The 23,390-nt window shown below is 43.0% G+C and overlaps 1 protein-coding gene across 3 annotated transcripts in view; it reads right to left on the bottom strand.

Moving 5' to 3' along the window:
* The window catches only part of LOC144087917 (chromobox protein homolog 1-like), a 38,365-nt gene extending 18,966 nt beyond the window's left edge, over positions 1–19,399 (bottom strand). Inside the window, exons 1-2 of one of the 3 annotated variants that reach the window (XR_013304788.1) lie at positions 19,090–19,399; positions 6,312–6,535 (exon numbers count right to left, since the gene is read on the bottom strand). Coding sequence is in view for 2 of the 3 variants with exons in the window: in XM_077618039.1 (XP_077474165.1) it covers positions 6,312–6,511 (200 nt within the window). In the remaining variant the exon portion in view is untranslated. The remainder of the gene's footprint in view (positions 1–6,311; positions 6,536–19,089) is intronic. The other 2 variants (XM_077618039.1, XM_077618040.1) reach the window with 2 other exon arrangements.
* Positions 19,400–23,390: the final 3,991 nt, after the last annotated feature.

The raw sequence follows: 23,390 nt of genomic DNA, 5'->3' as shown, positions 1-23,390 counted from the left end.
TGCTGGGCATTGTGGCCAAACAGCTCGATTTTTGTTTCGTCTGACCACAGAACTTTCCTCCAGAAGGTCTTATCTTTGTCCATGTGATCAGCAGCAAACTTCAGTCGAGCCTTAAGGTGCCGCTTTTGGAACAAGGGCTTCCTTCTTGCACGGCAACCTCTCAGTCCATGGACTTGCAAAACACGCTTGACTGTGGACACCGACACCGGTGTGCCAGCAGCTTCTAATTCTTGGCAGATCTGCTTTTTGTTATTCTTGGTTGAATCTTCACCCTCCTGATCAATTTTCTCTCAGCAGCAGGTGATAGCTTGCGTTTTCTTCCTGATCGTGGCAGTGACAAAACAGTGCCATGCACTTTATACTTACAAACAATTGTTTGCACTGTTGCTCTTGGGACCTGCAGCTGCTTTGAAATGGCTCCAAGTGACTTTCCTGACTTGTTCAAGTCAGAGATTCGTTTTCTCAGATCCATGCTGAGCTCGTTTGACTTTCCCATTGTAGCGTTTGTAGGCGTTTGCATCCAATGAGCCCTATTTAAAAGGCCTCAGAGAAGTCACCAGCTGTAGTCACTCATAATCACTCACAAGAAGTTAAGAGGCCATGCTATGAAAGCTCATTTCACTGACCCAACTTTCTAAGTCACCCAAATTGCTAATTCGTGTTGCTGTATGTATATTTTTGACCCAGCAGATTTGATCACTTTTTCTGTTAACCCATAATAGTCATAAAAGAACCAAACTTCATGACTCTATCAGAGAAAAATCAGAGTTGTAGAAAACACTGGAAACTCAAGAGAGCCATGACATTATGTTCTTCACAAGTGTATGTAAACTTTTGACCAAAACTGTATGCATGTATGTATATATGCATTTCAACTCCCTCCACAGATTTTCTATCGGGTTGAGATCTGGAGACTGGCTAGGCCACTCCAGGACCTTGAAATGCTCCTTACGAAGCCACTCCTTTGTTGCACTGGCTGTGTTTGGGAACATTGTCATGCTGAAAGACCCACCCACGTCTCATCTTCAATGTCCCTGCTGATGGAAGATTTTCATTCAAAATCTCTCGATACATGGCCCCATTTATTCTTTCCTTTACACCAGGGGTCTCAAACTTGCGGCCCGCGGGCCAACTGCGGCCCTCGGGACGATAATTTGCGGCCCCCGTCTTAATATGAAAGATTAATGTTCGTGCGGCCCGCAAAATTGATATGAATGACACTTGTGTTCGGAGCAATGTTCCCTCTAAGCTGCGCGCGTGCGCAATTGCGCACTACTCTCGTCTTCTCTGCGCAGTAGCAATCATATGGCGCGCAGCAAAAAAAAAAATCGATTTTTAAATTTTTTTTTATTTATTTATTTATTTTTTTACCCCTTTCCCCATGATGGCGCCGTTTAAGTGGCAGCCAGTGGCAGTAGCTCCGCCCACTCATGTTTTTCGTGTTTTACAGCATGTTTCGATTGATTTATTTTTTATTAATCTTTAAGTTAATTTATTTAATTCATTATTTTTTGTTAAAAAATAAAGATATTTGATAACGTTGGAATGTTTTATCAGTGCTTTTCTTGTGGAAATCCTGATGCGGCCCAGTCTCACCCAGACTCGGCCTCTAGCGGCCCCCAGGTAAATTGAGTTCGAGACCCCTGCTTTACACAGATCAGTCGTCCTAGTCCCTTTGCAGAAAAACTGCCCTAAAGAATGATGTTTCCACCCCCATGCGTCACAGTGGGTATGGTGTTCTTCGGATGCAATTCAATATTTGTTCTCCTCCAAACATGAGAACCTGCAAATCCCCGACGCTGCGGTATTGCTAGCTAGCCGAACGCTTTTTCGGAACGATCGTTCAAAGGAACTAACAGGCAAAAGCAGAGGAGGAGGACTTTGCTTGTTCATACATAATGAATGGTGTGGTGACAGTAGGATCATTGACACTCACTGCTCCCCGGATTTAGAGCTATTGGCAATACGATGTAGGCCCTATTATTTACCGAGAGAGCTAACGGTCGTCATAGTAACGGCGATCTATATACCTCCAAATGCGAACGTTAACACGGCACTAAACCTCCTGCTAACGGCTGTAAACAAACAGCAGCTTGACCACCCCGATGGAGTCTTTATTGTCGCTGGTGACTTCAACAAAGCATGTTTAAAGACTGTTCTACCGAAGTTTATTCAATACGTAAAATGTCACAATAGAGGAGACAAAACTCTTGACCATGTTTATTCTAACATCAAACATGCTTATAAAGCCACTTCCCTCCCCCACCTAGCTTGATCAGATCACCTCTGCCTATCCCTCACCCCCGCATACACTCCACTTCGGAGGCTAACAAGGCCACAAATAAAGATAATAAAAACTTGGCCCGAGGACGCTCTTTCTCAGCTGCAGGACTGTTTTTCCCGCACCAACTGGCAACTTTTCGAAAACGACAACCCCCAGGACTACACGGACACTGTACTTTCCTACATCCAAAACTGCATGGACAACGTCACTGTTAATAAACGGATACGGGTTTTTCCTAACCAAAAACTCTGGATGACCAAGGAGACACAGGCACTCATCAAATGCCGCAACACCGCCTTCAGATCAGGGGACAAGATACAATACAGAGCTGCCAGAGCAGAGCTGAAAAGAGGCATTAAAAAGGCCAATGCAGCATATACTAAGAAAATTGAGGAGCACTTCACAGAAAATAACCCAAAGAAGATGTGGCAGGGAATACGACATATTACCAATTACAATAACAATAATATGTCTGTTAATGCAGATGCCTCACTAGCAGAGGAACTGAACCGTTTCTTTGCCCGCTTTGAAACTGACAAATCAGACCCAGTCTCAACACCCCCACTACCACCCTGCAGCAATACACTGAAGTTCCAGGAACAAGAAGTGAGACTGGTAATGCGGTCTGTGAACACCAGGGAGGCTGCTGGCCCTGACGGAGTACCTGGGAAGGTGCTCAAAGCCTGTGCTGACCAGCTGGTTGGAGTCTTCACAAAAATTTTCAATTGTTCCCTGCAACAATCCATCATTCTCATTCGCATCCTGCCTGAAATCTGCCACCATTATCCCTGTCCCCAAAAAGCCAACCATTGACAGCATGAATGAGTATAGGCCTGTTGCACTCACGCCTGTGATCGTGAAGTGCTTTGAAAAGTTGATAGCCCGCCATATCAGGAATACAATCCCTCCCTCAGTTGACCCTCACCAGTTTGCTTATAGAGCAAAAAGGTCCACTGAGGGTGCTATCGCTATTGCTCTACACACAGTACTGAGCCAACTGGAACACCATGGGAATTACGTGAGGATGCTTTTCATTGCCTATAGCTCAGCCTTCAACACTATAAAACCGGACATTCTGACTGACAAACTCTCCCACCTTGGACTATCCTCTTCCATCTGCTGCTGGATAAAGAACTTCTTAACTATCCGACCACAAACTGTTAGACTTGGTCCCCACCTCTCTTCCTCCATTACACTGAGCACTGGCTCCCCTCAAGGCTGTGTACTGAGTCCTCTTCTGTACTCCCTGTACACATACGACTGTACACCAACCCACCAGTCTAACTCCATCAAATTTGCCGTTGACACCACTGTGGTCGGACTCATCTTAGGAGGGGATGAGTCGGCCTACAGAGATGAGGTCAACAAACTGCCTTCGTGGTGCTTGGTGAACAATCTCACACTGAACACCACGAAAACTAAAGAAATAATCTTGGACTTTCGCAAACAGCACAGATCTGGCCCCACTCCTCATAAATGGAGTATGTGTAGACAGGGTCCAGTCCTTTAAATTCCTGGGGTTCCACGTCACGGATAACCTCTCCTGGTCTACAAACACCAGTAGTGAAGAAGGCCCAGAAACGACTCCATTTCCACAGGGTACTCTAGTAACCTTCAATAGAACCACTGTGGACAGCATCCTGGTATACTGCATCACAGTGTGGTACACTGGAAGCACAGCAGCAGAAAAAAAGGCCATGCAGAAAGTGATTAACACTGCCCAGAAGATCGTCGGCTGCTCTCTGCCCTCACTGGAAGACATTGCCAGCCCTCATTACCTCAGCAGAGCCAGGAACATAATTGGGGACCCATACCACCCTGGTCACAATCTGTTCCAGCTGCTGCCCTCTGGCAGACGCTATAGGTCCCACAAAGTACGGACAGATAGGCTTAAGGACAGTTTTTCCCCACATCCATCAGAACTCTAAACTTGCGGTAACACAACACACAATCTCTTCTGTGTAATAACTTCGGGGTGAGGTAATATGTAAAGATGTTTGGGTGGTGGTGATCTGCCTCCTACTGTCTGACTGAAGGTAAGTGAAAGACAGTGAGAGGTAAGTGATCCGCTCAGGGGGGTGATACGATGTATCCATAACGGCAGAATGCCAAATTACGAGTCCGAAACTATCACGTATTTAGGTCTTTTGCCGAGAAAACACACCTTATGGAGAAGCACTACCAATTTCGTCATACGCAGTTTCTGGGTGTGATGACAATTAGGCTTTTGTTGTTGATGATGACGACAGGGCCTATGTCCGATTATTATTATTATTACTACCTGTGTTTCTACCAAAAAGTTCTATTTTGGTTTCACCTGACCATAACTTATTCTCCCAGTCCTCTTCTGGATCATCTAAATTTTTCTAGCGAACCGGAGACGGGCCTGGATTTCTACTGGCTTCAGCAGGGAAACACGTCTGGCAGTGCAGGATTTGAGTCCCTGCCGGCGCATTGTGTTACTGATTGTAGCCTTTGTTAATGTGGTCCCAGCTCTCTGTAGGTCATTCACTAGGTCCACTCCTGTGGTTCTGGGATTTTTGATCACCGTTCTTGTTATCATTTTGACGCCACGGGGTGAGATCTTGCATGGAGCCCCAGATGGAGGGAGATTATCAGTGGTCTTGTATGTCTTCCTTTTTTTCTAATAATTGCTCCTACAGTTGATTTCTTTACACCAAGTGTTTTACCTATTGCAGATTCAGTCTTCCCAGCCTGGTGCAGGTCTACAATTTTGTCTCTGGTGTCCTTCGACAGCTCTTTGGTCTTGGCCATAGTAGAGTTTGAGGCTCTCTTCACCGGGAAAGGAGCGCCTTGGGCAGCATTTGGAAGAGCGCCAGTTGCTTTGAAATAAAATCTGAAAAGCTTCAGCATTTTTTCTAAGTGTGCACTCGCCCCTGCTAGAAGAGCATTTTTAAGCGTTTATTTGCCATGCCCGGGGCCGTTTTTTTTCCGTGCCGGGGCCGCTTATCCTCCGTGCCCTGCCCGATCATCGGAGCCTTTTCCCACTGATAGCCACAGTTTTAATAAATTTTTGAAACACTGACAGAACGCTGCCCGTGTATGTGTAGTCCGCCATCTTGCCTTCAATTCTCGCCTGAAATCTCGGGGGTGACGACAGTTGGGTCGAGAGGAAAATTCAAAATGGCAAACGTCGAAACCTCCGAAAACCTTGCAATTTGGTCATAAAAGTGAAGACCTCACGTATAACGCGCACCCGAAATTTGCTTCATTTTTTGGTGCAGATTTTTGCACGTTATACTCGAATAAATACGATATGTATGTATGTATTCAAAAATATAAAAAATATAAAATGATTTATTAATCCTTTATAATGAATGTAAGACATTTTCCAATTATGTAATTGCGAGTGGCATGTGAGTGAACATCCATACACAAGCACGTAAACACACCAACTTAAAATTATGCCACTCACACTCAGAAAAACTCAACAAACAATGGTCGAAGGCACACGAATCAAGACCTCATTCCCGCCTGGAGTTGCTCTGCCGAAGATTAAAAAAAAAAATGTGCCCAATAAGGGGCTTTTGGTCGGACGGTTGCTAGTGGCCACTGATCAGCCACTGTCCCGTGGAAATAAAAGTGCACAGAAAGACAGGTTTTTTGTCAGACGGTCGTTCTCATACGGCACTGGTGGCCTCTACCTACACTGTGACGGCTATTGCACACCCCTACGTTGAGGCATTTTCCAGTCGGACTGGCGCCGCCTCCCCTGTCAGAACGAACCTCGGTTCTTGCGTCATGGTTATGCAAGTTCCCTTAGCCACTGAGAGGCGACCGAATTGTTGGGTGATATTCAATGGGAGTGGAACTCTTTAAAAAAAACTGGTGACAGAAAGTGTATTCACATTTTGGGGGCATGTGATTTTTTGTAACTTGGATTTGAATCTTGGAACAAAGGGTTTCCCATCAAAGCCTTTCATAACCTAAATATTTGTATGTAGAAGCATTCGCAAATAGAGGTATCACTATATTTGTTCTTTGCTAAAAATTATAATAGACTCACTTTGAAAAACCCTTCCATTTTAGCAGAAACTCCACTTTGCCCTTCACAACTCTACGATCCAAAACCTTTTCAACCACATATTCTTCTTCTTCTTCTGGTGATGCGGTGGGTTCTTTTGCTGCCGTTTCAGCTACTATGATAGGTTGTTGCTGCGGCTCGTCCTCCTCCATATTGATCTTTTCAGCTGCTATTGTTGCCATCCCGTCAAGCAAACAGAAACCCTGCTGCCAAACAAACATGAACAAATAAAAGAATATTGAGTGTACAGGTTCTGTTAGTGTTTGTTTGGTATGTAAAATGCATGATATTTGCGGTGTAAAAAAAAAATAAATTATGCGTTCCAGTGAGAAATTTTCTCCCAATTATAAATATTTGAGCAAGTCAAATTAAAATGTTTTCAATTTTATTTTTTTTCTTATATATATTTTTCTGAACCTGAAAGCGACAGATATAATTTGAACTGCGTGATCAAACGATCACGGTAATTATCGTCAAATATTTCTTATCAACAATAATAATACAAAAATTCCGATAATACTGTAATCCATCACTTTGCTGCTTTACAATATCGTTATTTTTTCTTGACGGATGAAAAAAAAAATCCGGAAAATGTCAAAACCCACGCTAAAACTCGCAAACTTCCCTGTCTTCAGCTTGCCACTAAGAAAATGGCGGAAGACACGAGGACTGTCACTCAACTCGGCACAGAGAAAAAAATGGCGGGCAGCGAGCGGTGGCCGTCATTTTTATCTGAAAATAGAGCTTTCTGAGCGGCTGGGAGACTCTGGGCGGATGGATTTTTATCCGAAATGTGAGCCCCGTGAAACGTCACACCATGGTGTTTATTTGAAAATAGAACTTGCTCGGCGAACTGGACGGCAGAGTGCAGTGAAGGGGGATTTTTTCCCCAGAGATGCGAGCACCGGGCGACGTTACGGCAGACGCCGTGGTCCGAAACGGAGAATAGAGGTCGCTCAGAGGACTCCGGGAGCCTCATGGTAGGTGAGCTGACAGTGGAATTTCTCCAGAAATGTTTCAAAGCTCCCGGCGATGTCACGGAGGACACCATTCCCATTGTCCGAAAATAGAGCATTTTGGGCAGCAAGGATTTCTGGATGACCAGAGGGGCAATGTGCAAGTTAAGATTCCATTCAGTCCTGGCACTGATCAAAAAATAAATCTCTCTGGACAGGCTGGACGGCATGGAGGAGCGAAGTGGAAGTTTAATTTCCCCCCCAAACAATAACGTTGAAGAACAAGGTCTTAGTACTTCATCGGCTAGAAACTTTCAATATGGCTCACAGAAAAGTGTCCCCCGAGATTGATGACAACACGGTCATAGCCATGGAATATGGCAATCGTCTCGACAGTTTCATGTCCTTGACAGAATCAAAATTTTGCCATGAAAAAAAAAAAAACGGTCACAACTTCTCATCAACATATTCGTTGTGCGCAGAAAACCTCTCATAAAAGCTCCTCCTGAAAAACTCCCCTACGGCAAAAAAATTAAAATTTCATCGATGATCCAATTCCTCTCGAATCTGCCTAAAAAGACCTGCACTAAAGCTCCTACTAACCTCCTTTTTTAATTAAATCAAGCGGAGAGGAACTATCAGAGCTGCCAACCTCCATTGACCCCATTTCAGGAGTACCCTTGTCCCAATTCAGGAGTTTATGCGGAATGAATTCGGTTTGCGCAAAATCAATATGTGCTGAAGTCGCACAATACGAATTATTCGTCAGAACTTGTAACTCAGATGATTCAAAATGCTCTCGTGTTACCGAATTCTTCCAGTTTAATGTGCAATTGAATCGCGATGGGGGAAGCCGTAGCAATGGTGTGAATTTCGAGGCATTTACCGTATTTTCACGACTATAAGGCGCACATAAGTCTGAAATTTTCTCCAAAGACAGGGCGCCTTATAATCCAGTGCGCTTTATATATGGATCAATAACTTAAATTGTTATCATGAAAAAATAAAATAAATCAGTCGATAGGACAACTATGGCAAGCAGCCCCCGACTCCACTATTTTCCCGTAGATAAAGTACTGTGCAGTGACTGCTGGGATATAGTTTTTTTTTTCAATACACCCAATGGATTGTGGCCTGCCGATTGGCATCAACACTAGCTAGCTACTATTTGCGAATGGATTGTGGCCTGGCGATCAGCATCAACACAGTTGTGAAGCATGGAAGACAGCCTTGGAATACTAGTTACGCTAGCTACTATTTGTGAATGGATTGTGGCCTGGCGATCGCCATCAACACAGTTGCGAACCATGGAAGACAGCCTTGGAATAGTTACGCTAGCTACTAGCTAGCTACCATTTGCGAATGAATTGTGGCCGCCTGGACGAACGCATTAAACTCAGCGTTTTCGATGGACAATTGTTCAATTCGGACACAGAAAATGAGGACTTTGATGGTTTTGTGGGTGATGATGACGTGAGTACATTGTAAAATGGCTAAATAAAGTACAACCGAACGCAGTCTTGCTTCCGTTGCCATTTTAAAAACGTGTTTTTAGCGTGCGGGTGTAGCGTGCATTTGGTGCATGTAGCACCAAATTAGTGTGTTCGCCGTTGTAGTATATTGATACTATTAGTGTGAACGTGTCTGCTTGCACGGTTGTTCGAGCTTTTGCCAAACCCGGCATCATTTCTAAGGAGCCACATGGAAATGACGGTGACTCTGAGAACGAAGAGAGGGGACTCGGCTTTTTGGAAGGCTCGTTCGGGCAATTGTTTAATTCGGACACAGAAAATGAGGACTTTGAGGGATTTGTGGGTGATAATGGCGTGAGTGAGTTGTAAAATGTCTAAATAAAGTACAACCGAACTCAGTTTTGCTTCCGTTGCCTTTTTAGAAACATGTTTTTAGCGTGTGGGTGTAGCGTGCAAGAACTATATATCCCAGCAGTCACTGCGCACCGGAACCCGGAAAAAGGCTGCTTCCGGTAGCCAGCACTATTGCGTTTCAATGTTCATCCATATATAATATATGCGTCTAAAAAAACGGTGCGTCCTTTGTGTGTAAAATACAGAAATAGCACTCGTTATTGACACTGCGGCTAAAAATACGATGCGCCGAATAGTCGTGACAATACGGTAAATGTGAATGGTACTTTTCTGAAATAGTTGCTTCAAAAAAAAAAAAAAGTTACATTTTTGGGGGATTTCCGTAGTTTAGGGAGGTTGTCCGGAGTTCTGGAGTTTACCTTGCATTTCCGGGTAAACTCCTGAAATTCCGCAGTAGTTGGCAGCTCTGAACTATTTTCACTGTGAGTACAGTACCGTATTTTCACGACTATAAGGCGCACATAAAAGTCTGAAATTTTCTCCAAAATAGACAGGGCACCTTATAATCCAGTGCGTTTTATAGATGGACCAATACTAAAATTGTTATCACGATAAAATAAAATAAATCCGTCGATAGGACAACTATGGCAAGCAGCCCCCGACTCTACTATTTTCCCGTAGATAAAGTACTGCGCAGTGACTGCTGGGATATTGGATTGGATAACTTTATTCATCCCGTATTCGGGAAATTTCGTTGTTCCAGTGGCAAGAGGGTGAGGATGCAGGAATAGGAAAGGCATTTTAGACATAATAGATAGGTAATAAGTAGGTCAAGAAATAAATACATGAATAAATATATAATTAAATAAGCGTGTTGCTTAGCACATATATACATACATACACAAATGTACATGCATGCATACGGTAGGTCTTAACACACAGCCATTTTTTTGTTAAAGAGCCTGACAGCTGATGGGAGGAAGGATCTGCGGAAGCGCTCCTTCCTGCAATGAGGGTGCCGCAGTCTATTGCTAAAGGAGCTTCCCAGCAGTCACTGCGCACCGGAACCCGGAAATAGGCTGCTTCCGGTAGCCAGCGCTATTGCGTTTCGATGTTCATCCATATATAATATATATCCGTCTAAAAAAACGGTGTGTCCTTTGTGTGTGTAAAATACAGAAATAGCACTCGTTAATGACACTGCGGCTAAAAATACGATGCGCCGAATAGTCGTAAAAATACGGTAAATGTGAATGGTACTTTTCTGAAATCGTTGCGATAGTTGTGTAAACTCAACTTTTATTTGTTAAAGCTTGAAAGCAGAGTTGAAGTATGAATCGTTGTTTTTACATGATGTTCCCTAAACGCACCGCGTGGCTGATTGGTCGTAACGTAGGACGCCTTTCCACGTCATTTACAAGCGTCATTTTTGGAAGAATTTCCGCCGGCGAGTTTCCCGGTGCTCACCGAAACACTTTTTTCCCTGTCGTGATGGAAGTTATAAAACATCCACCCATCCATAAAACACGCTTTATCGATTCTATAATCCTTATAAAGCGTGATATATGGATGGATGTGTGTGCGTGTGTGCACCTGGAAACTCGCTGGCGTAAATTCTTCCGAAAATTACGCCAATGACGAGTCTTTCCGTCACGACAGGAAAAAGAAGGTGTTTCGGGGAGCATAGAATAGATAAAACATGATTTATGTTTGGGTGGATGTTTTATGTTAACATTCTCACGCTACTTTTGTCCAAACTGTGTATCATAGAGAGTTGACATTATGGTAGCCAGAAACGGCTGTTGGATCCTAATAGACAAGTTATTGAATTTCTTTACCTTGATGACTGAATCGAGGGTACGGCTTATATGCGCACAAAAACACGACTTGCACGAAACTGTGAGTTGACGTCATGACGCAAGCGAATGCAGTCGCTATGGTCATTTATTTCAAAATACAGAAAAGATAAACAGATAAAACGCTACGCAAAATTTATTTTGACGTCTATGAATGAAATTCAAGAAAAACTGCATAAAACTGCTCGCACGGGGCACGGCCATCTTACCTCGGTCCAGCGGCAGCCGTCTTACCTAGGGCCCTGCTGTCTAAACCTAGTTAAACGTGCTCTGACTGGCCAGACGCGAGTAGCCTTGATTTTGTCGGGTACTTTATCTCTGTACATAGAAACGGGCATGAGGCACACTGAGACTGAATGTTAGCAGCTCTCTAACATATCCTCCCAATCCCTCAAGCCTGCAGGTACAGGTTCAAGACATCAGTCCACAGTCTTAATTCTCTCTCTAATGTGAATACAGCACGTTCCAGGAAAGGTTATTCATGAGTAACATAGGGCAAGAAGTCATGGGAAGCCACTAAGAGAAATTCTGACAGGGTAGGGCTCTTCTAAACAAAGAAACGAAAGGGATTTCTTTTTTAAGTGCCTCTTAAACACCTGTGCACAACCAACAGCCTGATTGAATATTTCCCCAGCTAATTTTAACGCAATCTCCTCATTTGATGACAGCCTCTAATTCTTTTGGATATGAAGGAGTTTCTCCATTTTATGCAAATGTTATGACAATGGGTTCATTCAAATTACAAAAAATGGCCACGTGAGGTAAATTTACATCGTTTGTTTTTGTGAGGCTGAAAATAGTCTGCCTGCCAATGTCTTCAGCTGATTATTTTATTTATTTCATATTGCCCAGCAACTTTTGGTTTAAAATTTATAAAAATAAAAGTGCCTGTCAAAATTTGTGCAGGTGATATTATTAATTAATTTTCATAGGGTAAGAGGGATTTGTCTTAATTTATTGCAGAACCACCAAAACACTTTTTAAAATCATATTTTAAATTTGCTTTTTTAAGTAAGGTAACTTAGTTACTTTCATAATTAAATAACGAGGAAAGTAATTTATTTACTTAGTCACAGAAGTCTCATCTCTTCTCTCATTTTTTGAACCACTTTTTCCTCATTAGGTTCGCGGGGAGTGCTGGAGCCAATCCCAGCTGTCTCCGGCCAGAGGCAGGGGACGCCCTGAATCGGTGGCCAGCCGATCGCAGGGCACAATGAGACGGGCAACCATGCACACTCAAACCCATACCTAGGGGCAATTTAGAGTGTCCAATCAGCCTACAATGCATGTTGATTGGAATGTGGGAGGAAACCGGAGTACCCGGAGGAAACCCACGCAGCCCCGGGGAGAACATTCAAACTCCACAGAGACAGACATGACCTGGATTTGAACCTAGGCTGACGTGCTAACCACTAGCTCCACTGTGCCACGCCGTCACAGAAGTTTGAAGTTTCAAATTTGGAAGAGAAAAGATTATCGTGCTTATTTTTGTCACATTTCCCAGGCCTAGTTATAATGCAGAAAATTAGAGCTGGGCGATAAAGCGATAACGATCCTTATGGTGAAATAATTTTTGTTAACAAAAATAAGAAAACATTTGATAAAAATTCTACAATTTTAAACTGCAATTACATCACTCGAGCACATCAGAGAACGGAGGCACTGTTGTCACATGAACATGTTAGCAATAGAGTCTAACACGGAGCATGAACGCTAAAGGACAATAACACAAAATAAGCAATTATGAGATGCAGGCCGACCCACTAAAACAGGGATCCCCAAACTTTTTCCTGTGAGGGCCACATAACCTTTTCTTCTCTGATGGTGGGCCGGTGTCAGTTTGTAACAGAAAAAGTGTGACGATCGTAGGGGAGCTTTCAAAAAATATTGTTTTCCAGAAAGCCACACATAACCAAACCCTTTCCAGGTTCTTTACAGAAAAAAGTCAGGAAACAAATAATAACACTATTAATGAAATAAATAATAACTAAATAACCCTATCTGAGTTCTTCACAGAAAAAACAGGAAATAAATAACACTATTTATGAAATAAATAATAACTAAATAACTCTCTCTAGGTTCTTCATAGAAAAAAAGCCATGGAACATTAACTTTCTGTTGTGCCATGCACAATCTTAACAGATAAAAGTTCAGCTCAGTTGTCAGAGCAGAATCTCTCTCACGTCAACACTTTGCAGCACAGTGCTTGCTGGTGAATTAGGCAGTGGACTCGTAGCGGGGCGGTGAGACCCCTTTTTTCCAACTCCCGGTTCATGCGTCCCATTAGACCGCGAGTTTCGCCCACCTCGCTCGGAGCCCCGTCAGTCGTGATGCTAGCTAGCTTTGACCAGTCCAGGTCCAACTTCTCCATGGTTTGGCACACTTTGTCAAAAATATCCTCTCCCGTTGTAGTCCCTTTGAGACTTTGGAGGGCTGCCAGATCCTCGCATATCTCAAAGTTTGCGCTAACTCCACGAATAAAAATGAGCAGTGCGCTGTGTCTTGCACGTCCGTGCTTTCATCCAGTGCTAATGAAAATAAGTCAAATTCTTTCGTCTTCTGCTGCAGCTGGGCATATACATTACTCCCGATTTCTTCAACGAGTTTGGTCATTGTATTCGCCGACAGACTTACGGCATTAAATGCATCTTTCTTCTCGGGACACACCTCCTCCGCGACAGCACCCATACATTTCTTAACAAACTCTCCGTCAGTGAAAGGCTTACCGCTGCTTGCTATCAGTTTAGCAACCCGAAAGCTGGCCCGAACGGATGCCTGGTTCAGCTGAGCTTGGCGTACAAATATATTTTGCTGAGATAGTAGTCCACATTTTCGCTTTGAGAGTTTGTCTGCTCGTATTTGGCCTTGCAAGCTATTGTACTTGTCTTTGTGACGGGATTCATAGTGTCGGCAAAGATTGTATCCTTTGAATACCGCAACCGTCTCTTGACAGATGAGACAAACAGCCTTTTCTTTGCATTGAATAAAAATAATAATCGTTTGTCCACTCCAGGTTAAGTACCCTGCATTCTGAATCAATGTGTCTCTTACCTAACTTTTTCGCCATTATTCCGTTCTCAAACCGGTTGCACAGTTTTTATATGCTTGAATAGTCCGCGATGGTCCCAGGGCTCCGCCCTCACCTGCGATCGTCCAGATGTCTCGGTATCACTGTGCTCGCGCATCCAACAGTGGATGTGCCCACGTGCATCAAAGGGAAACACTCCCCGCGCGTGTCACCAAAGAACCAATGTGAAGCCCCGCTTCACTGGGATGATTTGTGGGCTCAGCAGGGGTGCAATGAACCAAACACAAGATTAAAACGCCCCAGTCTTCAAGGCCAAATAGGAAAAAAATCCGATAGCCTCTCTGGTATTGTTCAGAGGGCCGGTCCAAATGTGCCGGCGGGCCCAAGGACATCTCGAGACCACCGGGATCTCCGTGGATAGTCAGCCCACCCAGCGTACAATGGAGGCGACGAAGGGGGCTTTGCGTGTACATACACAACGACTGGTGCTGCCCTTCTATCTACCTAGGGAGCTAACGATAGTCATTGTAATGGTTGTTTACATCCCACCGGATGCTAACGTTAGCACGGCACAGCCTCCTGCTAGCGACTGTAAACAAACAGCAGCTTGACCACCCCGATGGAGTTCTTATTGTCGCCGGTGACTTCAACAATGCATGTTTAAAGACTGTTCTGCCTAAGGTTATCCAGTACGTGAAGTGTCACACCAGAGGAGATAAAACTCTAGACCAGGGGTGTCAAACGGTCCTTATAGGGCTGCACTGGGTGCAGGTTTTCATTCCAACGCAACAAGATACCTTTTGCAAATGTAATCAGTTAATTAAAGTCAGGTGCTACTTATTTTAGAAGACACCTGATTGGTTAAAATGTCAGCACTGGATCGGTTGGAACAAAGACCAGGACCCACTGCGGCCCTCGGCGGAATCGGTTTGACACGTGCTCTAGACCATGTTTATTCTAACATCAAACATGCTTATAGAGCCACACCCCTCCTTCACCTTGCTGGATCCGACCAACTCTGCCTGTCCCTCACCCCCTCATACACCCCAATCCGGAGGCTAACAAGGCCACAAATAAAGATAATAAAAACAGGGCCTGAGGACGCCTTTTCTCAGCTGCAGGACTGTTTTTCCCGCATCATTTGGGAACTTTTTGAACACCACAACCTCCAGGACGACACGAACACTGTACTTTCCTACATCAAAAACTGTACGGACACTGTCCCTGTTAATAAACGTATCCGGGTTTTTCCCTAACCAAAAACCCTGGATGACCAGTGAGACACAGGCACTCATTAAATGCCGTAAAACCGCCTTCAGGTCAGGGGACAAGTTACAATACAGTGCTACCAGAGCAGACCTGACTGAAGGAAAATTGAGGAGCATTTCACAGAAAATAACCCAAAGAAGATGTGGCAGGGAATACAACACATTACCAATTACAATGACAATAATAAGGTGTCTATTAACGAAGGTGCCTCACTAGCAGAGGAACTGAACCGTTTCTTTGCCCGCTTTGAGACTGACAAATAGGATTCAGTCTCAACACATCCACCACCTTGCAGCAGTACACTGAAGCTTCAGGAACATGAAGTGAGACAAGTACAGTGGACTGTGAACACCAGGAAGGCTGCTGGCCCTGACTGAGTACCTGGGAAGGTGCTCAAAGCCTGTGCTGACCAGCTGCCTGGGGTTTTCACAAATATTTTCAATTGTTCCCTGCAACAATCCATCATCCCATCCTGCCTGAAATCTGCCACCATTATCCCTGTCCCTAAAAAGCCAACCATTGACAGCCTGAATGATTATAGGCCTGTTGCACTTATGCCTGTGATCATGAAGTGCTTTGAAGAGTTGGTCACCGTCACATCAGGGATACAATCCCTCCCTCAGTTGAACCTCACCAGTTTGCTTATACAGACACTCCTCAACTTACGAACGCAATTGGTTCCGAGCGATTGTTCATAAGTTGAATTTGTTTGTAAGTTGATTCAGTGCTATATTTTGTATTATAATTTATGTTTAAGGCCGATATAAGTATATTGAAGGTTTATATAAGTGCATTTGTATGTTTAAGGCTTGTATAAGTAACATGCATTGGTTTGTACTGAAAAAAAAAAAATTAATAAAATGGAGAGAATATGTACAGTACTGTAGAGAGAGAGATTTATGTATTAGAAACTGGCCAAAAGAAGCGACCTAATGACGATTGCACAGTTTTCTTCTTTTTTTCATCATAAATGATGCAGTAGCACTGTATGGCATCATTCAATTGATTTGCAAACTTTGTGCAACGTTCAATATTTGGGTCCTGCTGCTCGATCTTTCTGTTTATAAATGGTACTGAATGTGCAACGCTCACCACTTTCTGACGCGCATGAAGCTTCGTTATTATTGCCACTCGTTTCAAATGAAATGGCTTGCCTCTTCCTTGCAACTCCCTCAATAGAAGCCTTTAGCTTTTTACCAACCATATTCAATATTGGATGCATGAGATATTTAATGATACAAATGAAAAAGGTTCTTTGCACACTGGAGATACATTCACGCACTTCCGCATTGCAACGAAGAAGGTAGATGCTGGGTGAGCTGAGCTCTCACAGCGCCAGGCGTCGGTATTAGCGGCGGAAAGAAGTACTACTCCGAAAAAGACGCGAAATACAAAATTGGACTTGCGAACATTTTTGGACTTAAACGCAATTTGCAGACATGTTCGTATGTACCGTTGTTCGTAAGTTGAATGTTCGTAAGTAGGGGAGCGTCTGTAGAGCAAACAGGTCCACTGAGGACGCCATCGCCGTAGATCTACACACAGCACTGAGCCACCTGGAGCACCATGGGAACTACGTGAGGATGCTTTTCATTGACTATAGCTCAGCCTTCAACACTATTATACCGGACAATCTGCCTGACAAACTCTCCCACCTTGGACTATCCTCTTCCATCTACTGCTGGATTAAGAACTTCTTAACCAACCGTCCACAAACTGTTAGACTTGGTCCCCACCTCTCTTCCTCCATTAGAGAGCACTGGCTCCCCTCAAGGCTGTGTACTGAGTCCTCTTCTATGCTCCCTGTACACATGCAACTGTACACGAACCCACCACTCTAACTCCATCATCAAATTTGTCGATGACACCACTGTGGTCGGACTCATCTCAGGGAGGGATGAGTCTGTCTACAGAGATGAGGTCAACAAATTGTCTTCGTGGTGTTTGGTGAACAATCTCACACTAAACACCACGAAAACTAAAGAAATTATCCTGGACTTTCCGAACGCAGCACAGATCTGGCCGCACTCCATTCCCTGAGGGTACTCAGGAGGAACAACTTGGACACTAAGCTTCTGGTAACCTTCTATAGAGCCACTGTGGAGAGCATCCTAGCATACTGCATTAGTGTGGTGCGCTGGAAGCACGGCAGCAGACAGAAAAGCCACGCAGAGAGTGATCAACACCGCCCAGAAGATTATCGGCTGCTCTCTGCCCTCACTGGATGACATTGCCAGCCCTCGCTACCTCAGCAGACCACCCTTGTCACAACCTGTCCCAGCTGCTGCCCTCTGGCAGACGCAAGAGCAGGGGTGTCAAACTCATATTTTGTCGCGGGCCACGTGGTAGTTTTGATTACATCCGGAGGGCCGTTATGTCTTCCAACTAGGCTGCCAAAATTAATCGATTAATAAATTGACAGCTTTCTCAATCGTGCTAATTGATAGATCAATTTTGGACATTCAAATTAGTACAAATTGTTTGCAATTATTGATTTAAAATGAGGAAACAGGAAATAATCTACAATCTTCATTTGAATTTCATCATAAAACAGAAAGTTGGCACTCATCATTTACTTTCTCGGGCCACACAAAATGATGTGGTGGGCCAGATTTGGCCCGCGGGCCGCCACTTTGACACATGTGCGCTAGAGGTCTCACAAAGCACGGACAAATAGACTTAGGGACAGTTTTTTTCCCACAGCCATCAAGACTCTGAACCTGCATTAGCACTACACACAATCCTTTCTGTGCAATAACTTCGGGGTGTGCAAAAACAATGTTTAATATCTTAGATTGTGCAATATTTTAGAATTTACCTTGCCAGGACGTGACTTTTATTATTTTTATATAACTTATGTTTTTACTGGGAAAACGCACTTTGTGGAGAAGCACCACCAATTTCATTATACGCAGCTGTGTATGATGACAATGAAGGCTTTTGATTAGATTTTTTTTTCTTTTGATTTTGAATTTTGAATGAACATTTTATTTCTTCTCCATAAAGTAGTACATGAAGTACAATTTGATCAGGTTGCGATTTCAATCATGCAATCATTTAACGCTTCCGCTTTGGCGGGGTTGCATGTGAGGACAGAAGCATAAGAAATGCAGGGAGCAAACATTCGATAGGACTTCCTGGCATTCAGATGGGATTGAAATTTTAGTAAATACCACTCCAGTTGAGAATTGTAAGTGAACGCCTGCTCGAGTCATATTTCCTACTGGAGAACTGGGAAATTATTTTGATACCCGAGTTTGCAAGACAAGACAACCTTTGACCTCAAAAAATGGCAAAGCGCAAACAAGGAGTTGTGCATAAGAAGAAAGTAGTTTGTAAAGATGTAGGTAATTTACTCACTGTTTTGGCACCTGCATTACGTAGTGTACAGTTATGAAATTTGTATTTCCTAACCAAGTGATAATCAGTTACAAGGAAAACACTGATGCATTCTCTCCTTTTTTTGCCTATGCAAAAAAAAAAAATCCGTGTATGCAGTATTACATCGACAAAGAAAACAGGAACAGGACGTACACAAAATTACAGAGTACCAAGAAATAAGTTTAATCCATCTTTCCCAAGGCTTGTGAAGGCAGCATTGATGAGTGGACTACGTGCTTTGGTTAACACATGGTACAACATCAAATCAGCATATTATAATGAGTCCAAACACCACCGGGTTCAAATGGTCTCGGCTTTAAAAAACAAAACCAGTATTTGTATCCGACGAACACAAAAAAAGTGAATTTAAAGCAAAGCCCAACATGGAACAACATTGCGATTGGGTGTCACTTTTTTTAAATCTGCAAGCTACTAAAGACTTACCGTTACGGTGGAAACGATTTTGAATTAGCTTCTCATAGGGTGAATAAAACCACTATAATTTCGGCTGTTTACGTTAATAATAGTCCAGAATGCAATGGTGGTGACAGAAAATACTCAATGTTCAGAGTATTTGGGTTCTTTGTCCGCGCAAAATGCTATACGCTAAATAACAGCTAAATAGCTTCCGCAGCACAGCTTCAGCAATCACTGCCCGCAGACTACCCGCTAACAGTATGACCTGTAGATTAAAAACGTATACAGTGCTAGATACGTATTACGCGCGAGGAGAATCGGGACTGCCATTATCCTTTGTGTGCCATTTTGTGTCAGTGCCATTCGACAAAAGTTTGAGCCAATAAAACATGTACTTTGAAGTAGCTTTGTTTTGCTCAAATTTCAACTGATTTGTGAACGACTCGGTTTTTCATAGGCGATTAGTTTTTTTAAATTAAATTCAGAAATGCAGTAATAAGTACTAGTATGTTATTTTGACATCCAAGCTGAATCATAGCAACGTTCAATACGATTCGTTATAAACCAACGTTGATATTGTTTTGTTGTAAACCAAACGTTTTGAGAATATGTGAAGGTTTATAAACGTAAGTGTATTTCTTTGAAGAGAACATTTCACATGAAGCCCGCGTGAGACGATCACTGCTTGAAAAAGACTCCCCGTTACTCTGTCCGCAAACTCTCACTTTTTGCATCTAGATTCTAAGGTGGCATCGATAATTTAAACAGAAGTGATGTGAAAAGCAAAGTGTCATGGGTAGTTGTAGCGAACGCTAACGGGAGTCTGAGGCGCTGTTCATTATCGTTTATTCCACAACAAATTAAAAAAAAAAAAAAACGCACACGTCGTCTCTCCGAAATCCCGGAACCAACAACTCTAAAACATCCGGGGTTTCCCCAGCAGTAACAGCAATTTCTCCTGCTTTGGAGAATGTGCGTTCGCAGGGCACAGAAGATGCTGCTGTGCATAGGAACTGGTCCGGTAATAAATAAATAAAAAATCCATGTTAGCCCCGCATGTTTTACCGCAATATTCGCCAAGCAATGAACGCGTCAAAAACTCGATGCTCGTTTTGCGCCTTCATCTTATTGACAGATGCGCTTCTTTGAAACACAGTTTGGCGTACGACTACCGTGTCGACACAGTTCCGCCATTGGTCACGTGACTTTCTTAAAGGTGTACGGTCAACGATACAGGGTTTGCCGACTGCGGTCAAGTGAGCTGCTGTTTCTCCTTCCGTAGTCAAGTTTTATGGCAAAGAGGGAGATGGCGCGCATGAACGGAGTAAAAAAAAGAAGAGGATGACGTCACCGCCGAATCCCAGTCAAGCCCTTCGGGCAGTGGATTTCTACTCCCTCTCATTCGAATTGCAATTTAATTAAATGTAAAGATGTCATATTGACATATAAACGTCGCGGTATACAGTCCATTGAAGATAATCCCAGCGATGACATCACCATGCAGTTCCAGCACAGCGTAATTAATAAATGGAGTGTGCCGTTGAAAAACTAAAAGTTCCAAAATAAACAGGGGGTAATTAGCCATTACGTGTGTTGATTTGGGCTCAATGGATCAAAAGGCCTGGGAGCTATTCAACAAAATATGTCCTTATAACAGTAACAAATTCATATTTAATAAATGGAGTGTGTCGTTGAAAAACTAAAAGGTGTTCGATAAACAAAACGTAATCACCTATATTTTATGTAAATTTGGGTGTCAATACGTCAAATGGCTTGGGAGCTATCGAAGAAATTAGACACTAATAACAGTAAAAAAAAAATTAATGGAGTGTGTTGTTGGAAAAACAAAAAGGTGTTCAATGTACACAAGGTAATCACCTATCTTTTCTGTAAATTTGGTGTCAATACATCAAATGGCTTGGGAGCTATTGAAGAGGTTCAGTGCGGATCTCTGAATGATCCAATGTTGATTGATGATGATAATTAGAATCTACCTGTGTGTATTCATGTCTCCATATATATATATATGCACCTATCTGTGATAGTCTGACTGTTCAGTTTAAAGTTCAGCAAGCATCATGAAGACCAAGAAACAGACCAGGCCTGTCCGAGATACTGTTGTAGAGAAGTTTAACCACTGTAGAGAGCATCCTGGCGTACGGCATCACCGTGTGGTACGCTGGAAGCACGGCGGCAGACAAAAAGGCCATGCAGAAAGTGATTAACACTGCCCAGAGGATTGTTGGCTGCTCTCTGCCCTCACTGGAAGACATTGCCAGCCCTCGTTACCTCAGCAGAGCCAAGAACATCATAGGGGACCCTTACCACCCTGGTCACAATCTGTTCCAGCTGCTGCCCTCTGGCAGACGCTATAGGTCCCACAAAGCACGGACAAATAGGCTTAAGGACAGTTTTTTCCCCACATCCATCAGAAATCTAAACTTGCGGTAACATAACACACATTCCCTTCTGCGGTAATATGAAAAGATGTTTGGATGGTGATCTGCCTCCTCCTAGCTGACTGAAGGTAAGGTAAGTGAAAGACAGTGAGAGGTAAGCGACCTGTATCCATAACAGCAGAATGCCAAATTACAAGTCCGTAACTTGCACTTATTTAGGTCTTTTGCCGAGTAAACGCAGCTTATGGAGAAGCACCACCAATTTCGTCACGCAGTTTCTGGGTGTGATGACAAGTAGGCCTTTTGTGTTGTTGATAATGACGACAGGGCCTATGTCCGATTATTATTATTATTATTATAAAGCCGGATTTGGATACAAAAAGATTTCCCAATTTTTAAACATCTCAAAGAGCACTGTACTAGCAATTAATATTGAAATCGAAGGAATATCAGACCACTGCAAATCTACCGACAACCAGCCGTTACTCTAAAACAGAGGTGGGCAAACTGTTCCTCGAGGGCTGCTTTGGGTGCAGGTTTTACTTCCAACTGATCCAACACAGACAGTTTAACAAATGAGGTTTCTGGTGAAACCAGAAGCACCTGACTACAATCCACTGATTGTAATTCTAACATACCAAATTGGTGGAAAGGTTCCCTCTTATGGGTTGGAACAAAAACCTTCACCCACTGCGGAATAGTTCATTCTCGATTTGCTGCACTCTTGAACTGATGTATTTGAAGTCCTCTAGTCTTCAATGTTTCTCCTTGAATCTTCTCATTTACACGTGTATTCCGATTTACTGCTGCTGACCTCCATTAATATATATTAGCTTCCTGTCTCAACCTCTCTGTCAGTCTATCCATCATCGTGACAAACAAAAAGTGGCTCAAGATGCTTACATCCGTCCTAAGTCTATCCCCATCCGCCTTCTACCATAACTTCATTGTATAACCTATTAGGTTTATTCCTTTTAGTGCAAACAACTCTGACCATCGCCCTTCTTCCTGCAGATGGGTACCTGTACAGATCTTTCCCTATTTTCTGCTCAACCTGGCATATAGGTCATCAAATGCGCCCTGTTTGGCCATACCTCGGGGCACCTCTATTTTTACTGATAGGTTCACCAATAGGCATTCCCAAAATGCATGCACAAATAAAAAGAAACGACAATCTTCTGGATTTTCACCAGTGGTACCAAGAAGTCCCCGCTCCGTTCTGGGCTCACACGCCTTTTTTGTTGTTTATTAACTTCAAGTTTCAATGAACGTCTCAACTCTCAGGGGAGGGGTGGAAAACAGAAATGAGACATCAATCTAGTCAAAACAAATGAAGGTCTGAAAGTCATGTGCAGCTCAATGTGTTTTGAATCTTCTTTGTTTAGTCTAATTAAGGTTCTCAGGAGCAAAGCATTTAGTACTTCGTTGCAAGCAAACATAAAATAATATGAAACTAAGTTTAATAGTAAAGCAAAGCATATTTTCATTGCAAGAAAATATATAATAATGTGAAACCAATAATGCTAATGACCAAAGTTTAATAGTTAAGCAAAGCATTCTTCATTACAAGATACAATATAATGTAAAACTATTAATCCTGACATTTACCTTACATCTTATCTTCCTGGACTTTTTTTCTACTCTATCCTGTGCTGCCAACATCCCTTATCTTCTTAGCTAATCTGTTTTCTTCTCTACACTTCTAGGTTGAACAACCAGGTCTCTCTATCCTCTTTCCTTCCTGAAGACAACCTCAGTACTGTCCTACCCGTCTGCCTGATGAAATCAAGCTGATGTATTCTAGTCTTCTGGCTGCATCTCATGTCCACGCTTGAGCCTCCACCACTGTTACCTCTGCTTTGTCTTAATTGTCTGTACCATTACAGTCATTTTACCCTTCACTTACCCATGTTCTCTGGTGAGACTATG

This window comes from Stigmatopora argus, chromosome 14 (assembly GCF_051989625.1).
Source record: "Stigmatopora argus isolate UIUO_Sarg chromosome 14, RoL_Sarg_1.0, whole genome shotgun sequence".
NCBI classification, from domain to species: domain Eukaryota; kingdom Metazoa; phylum Chordata; class Actinopteri; order Syngnathiformes; family Syngnathidae; genus Stigmatopora; species Stigmatopora argus.
Note: the sequence above shows the minus strand (reverse complement) of the source record. Positions and strands in the feature narration are given on the sequence as shown.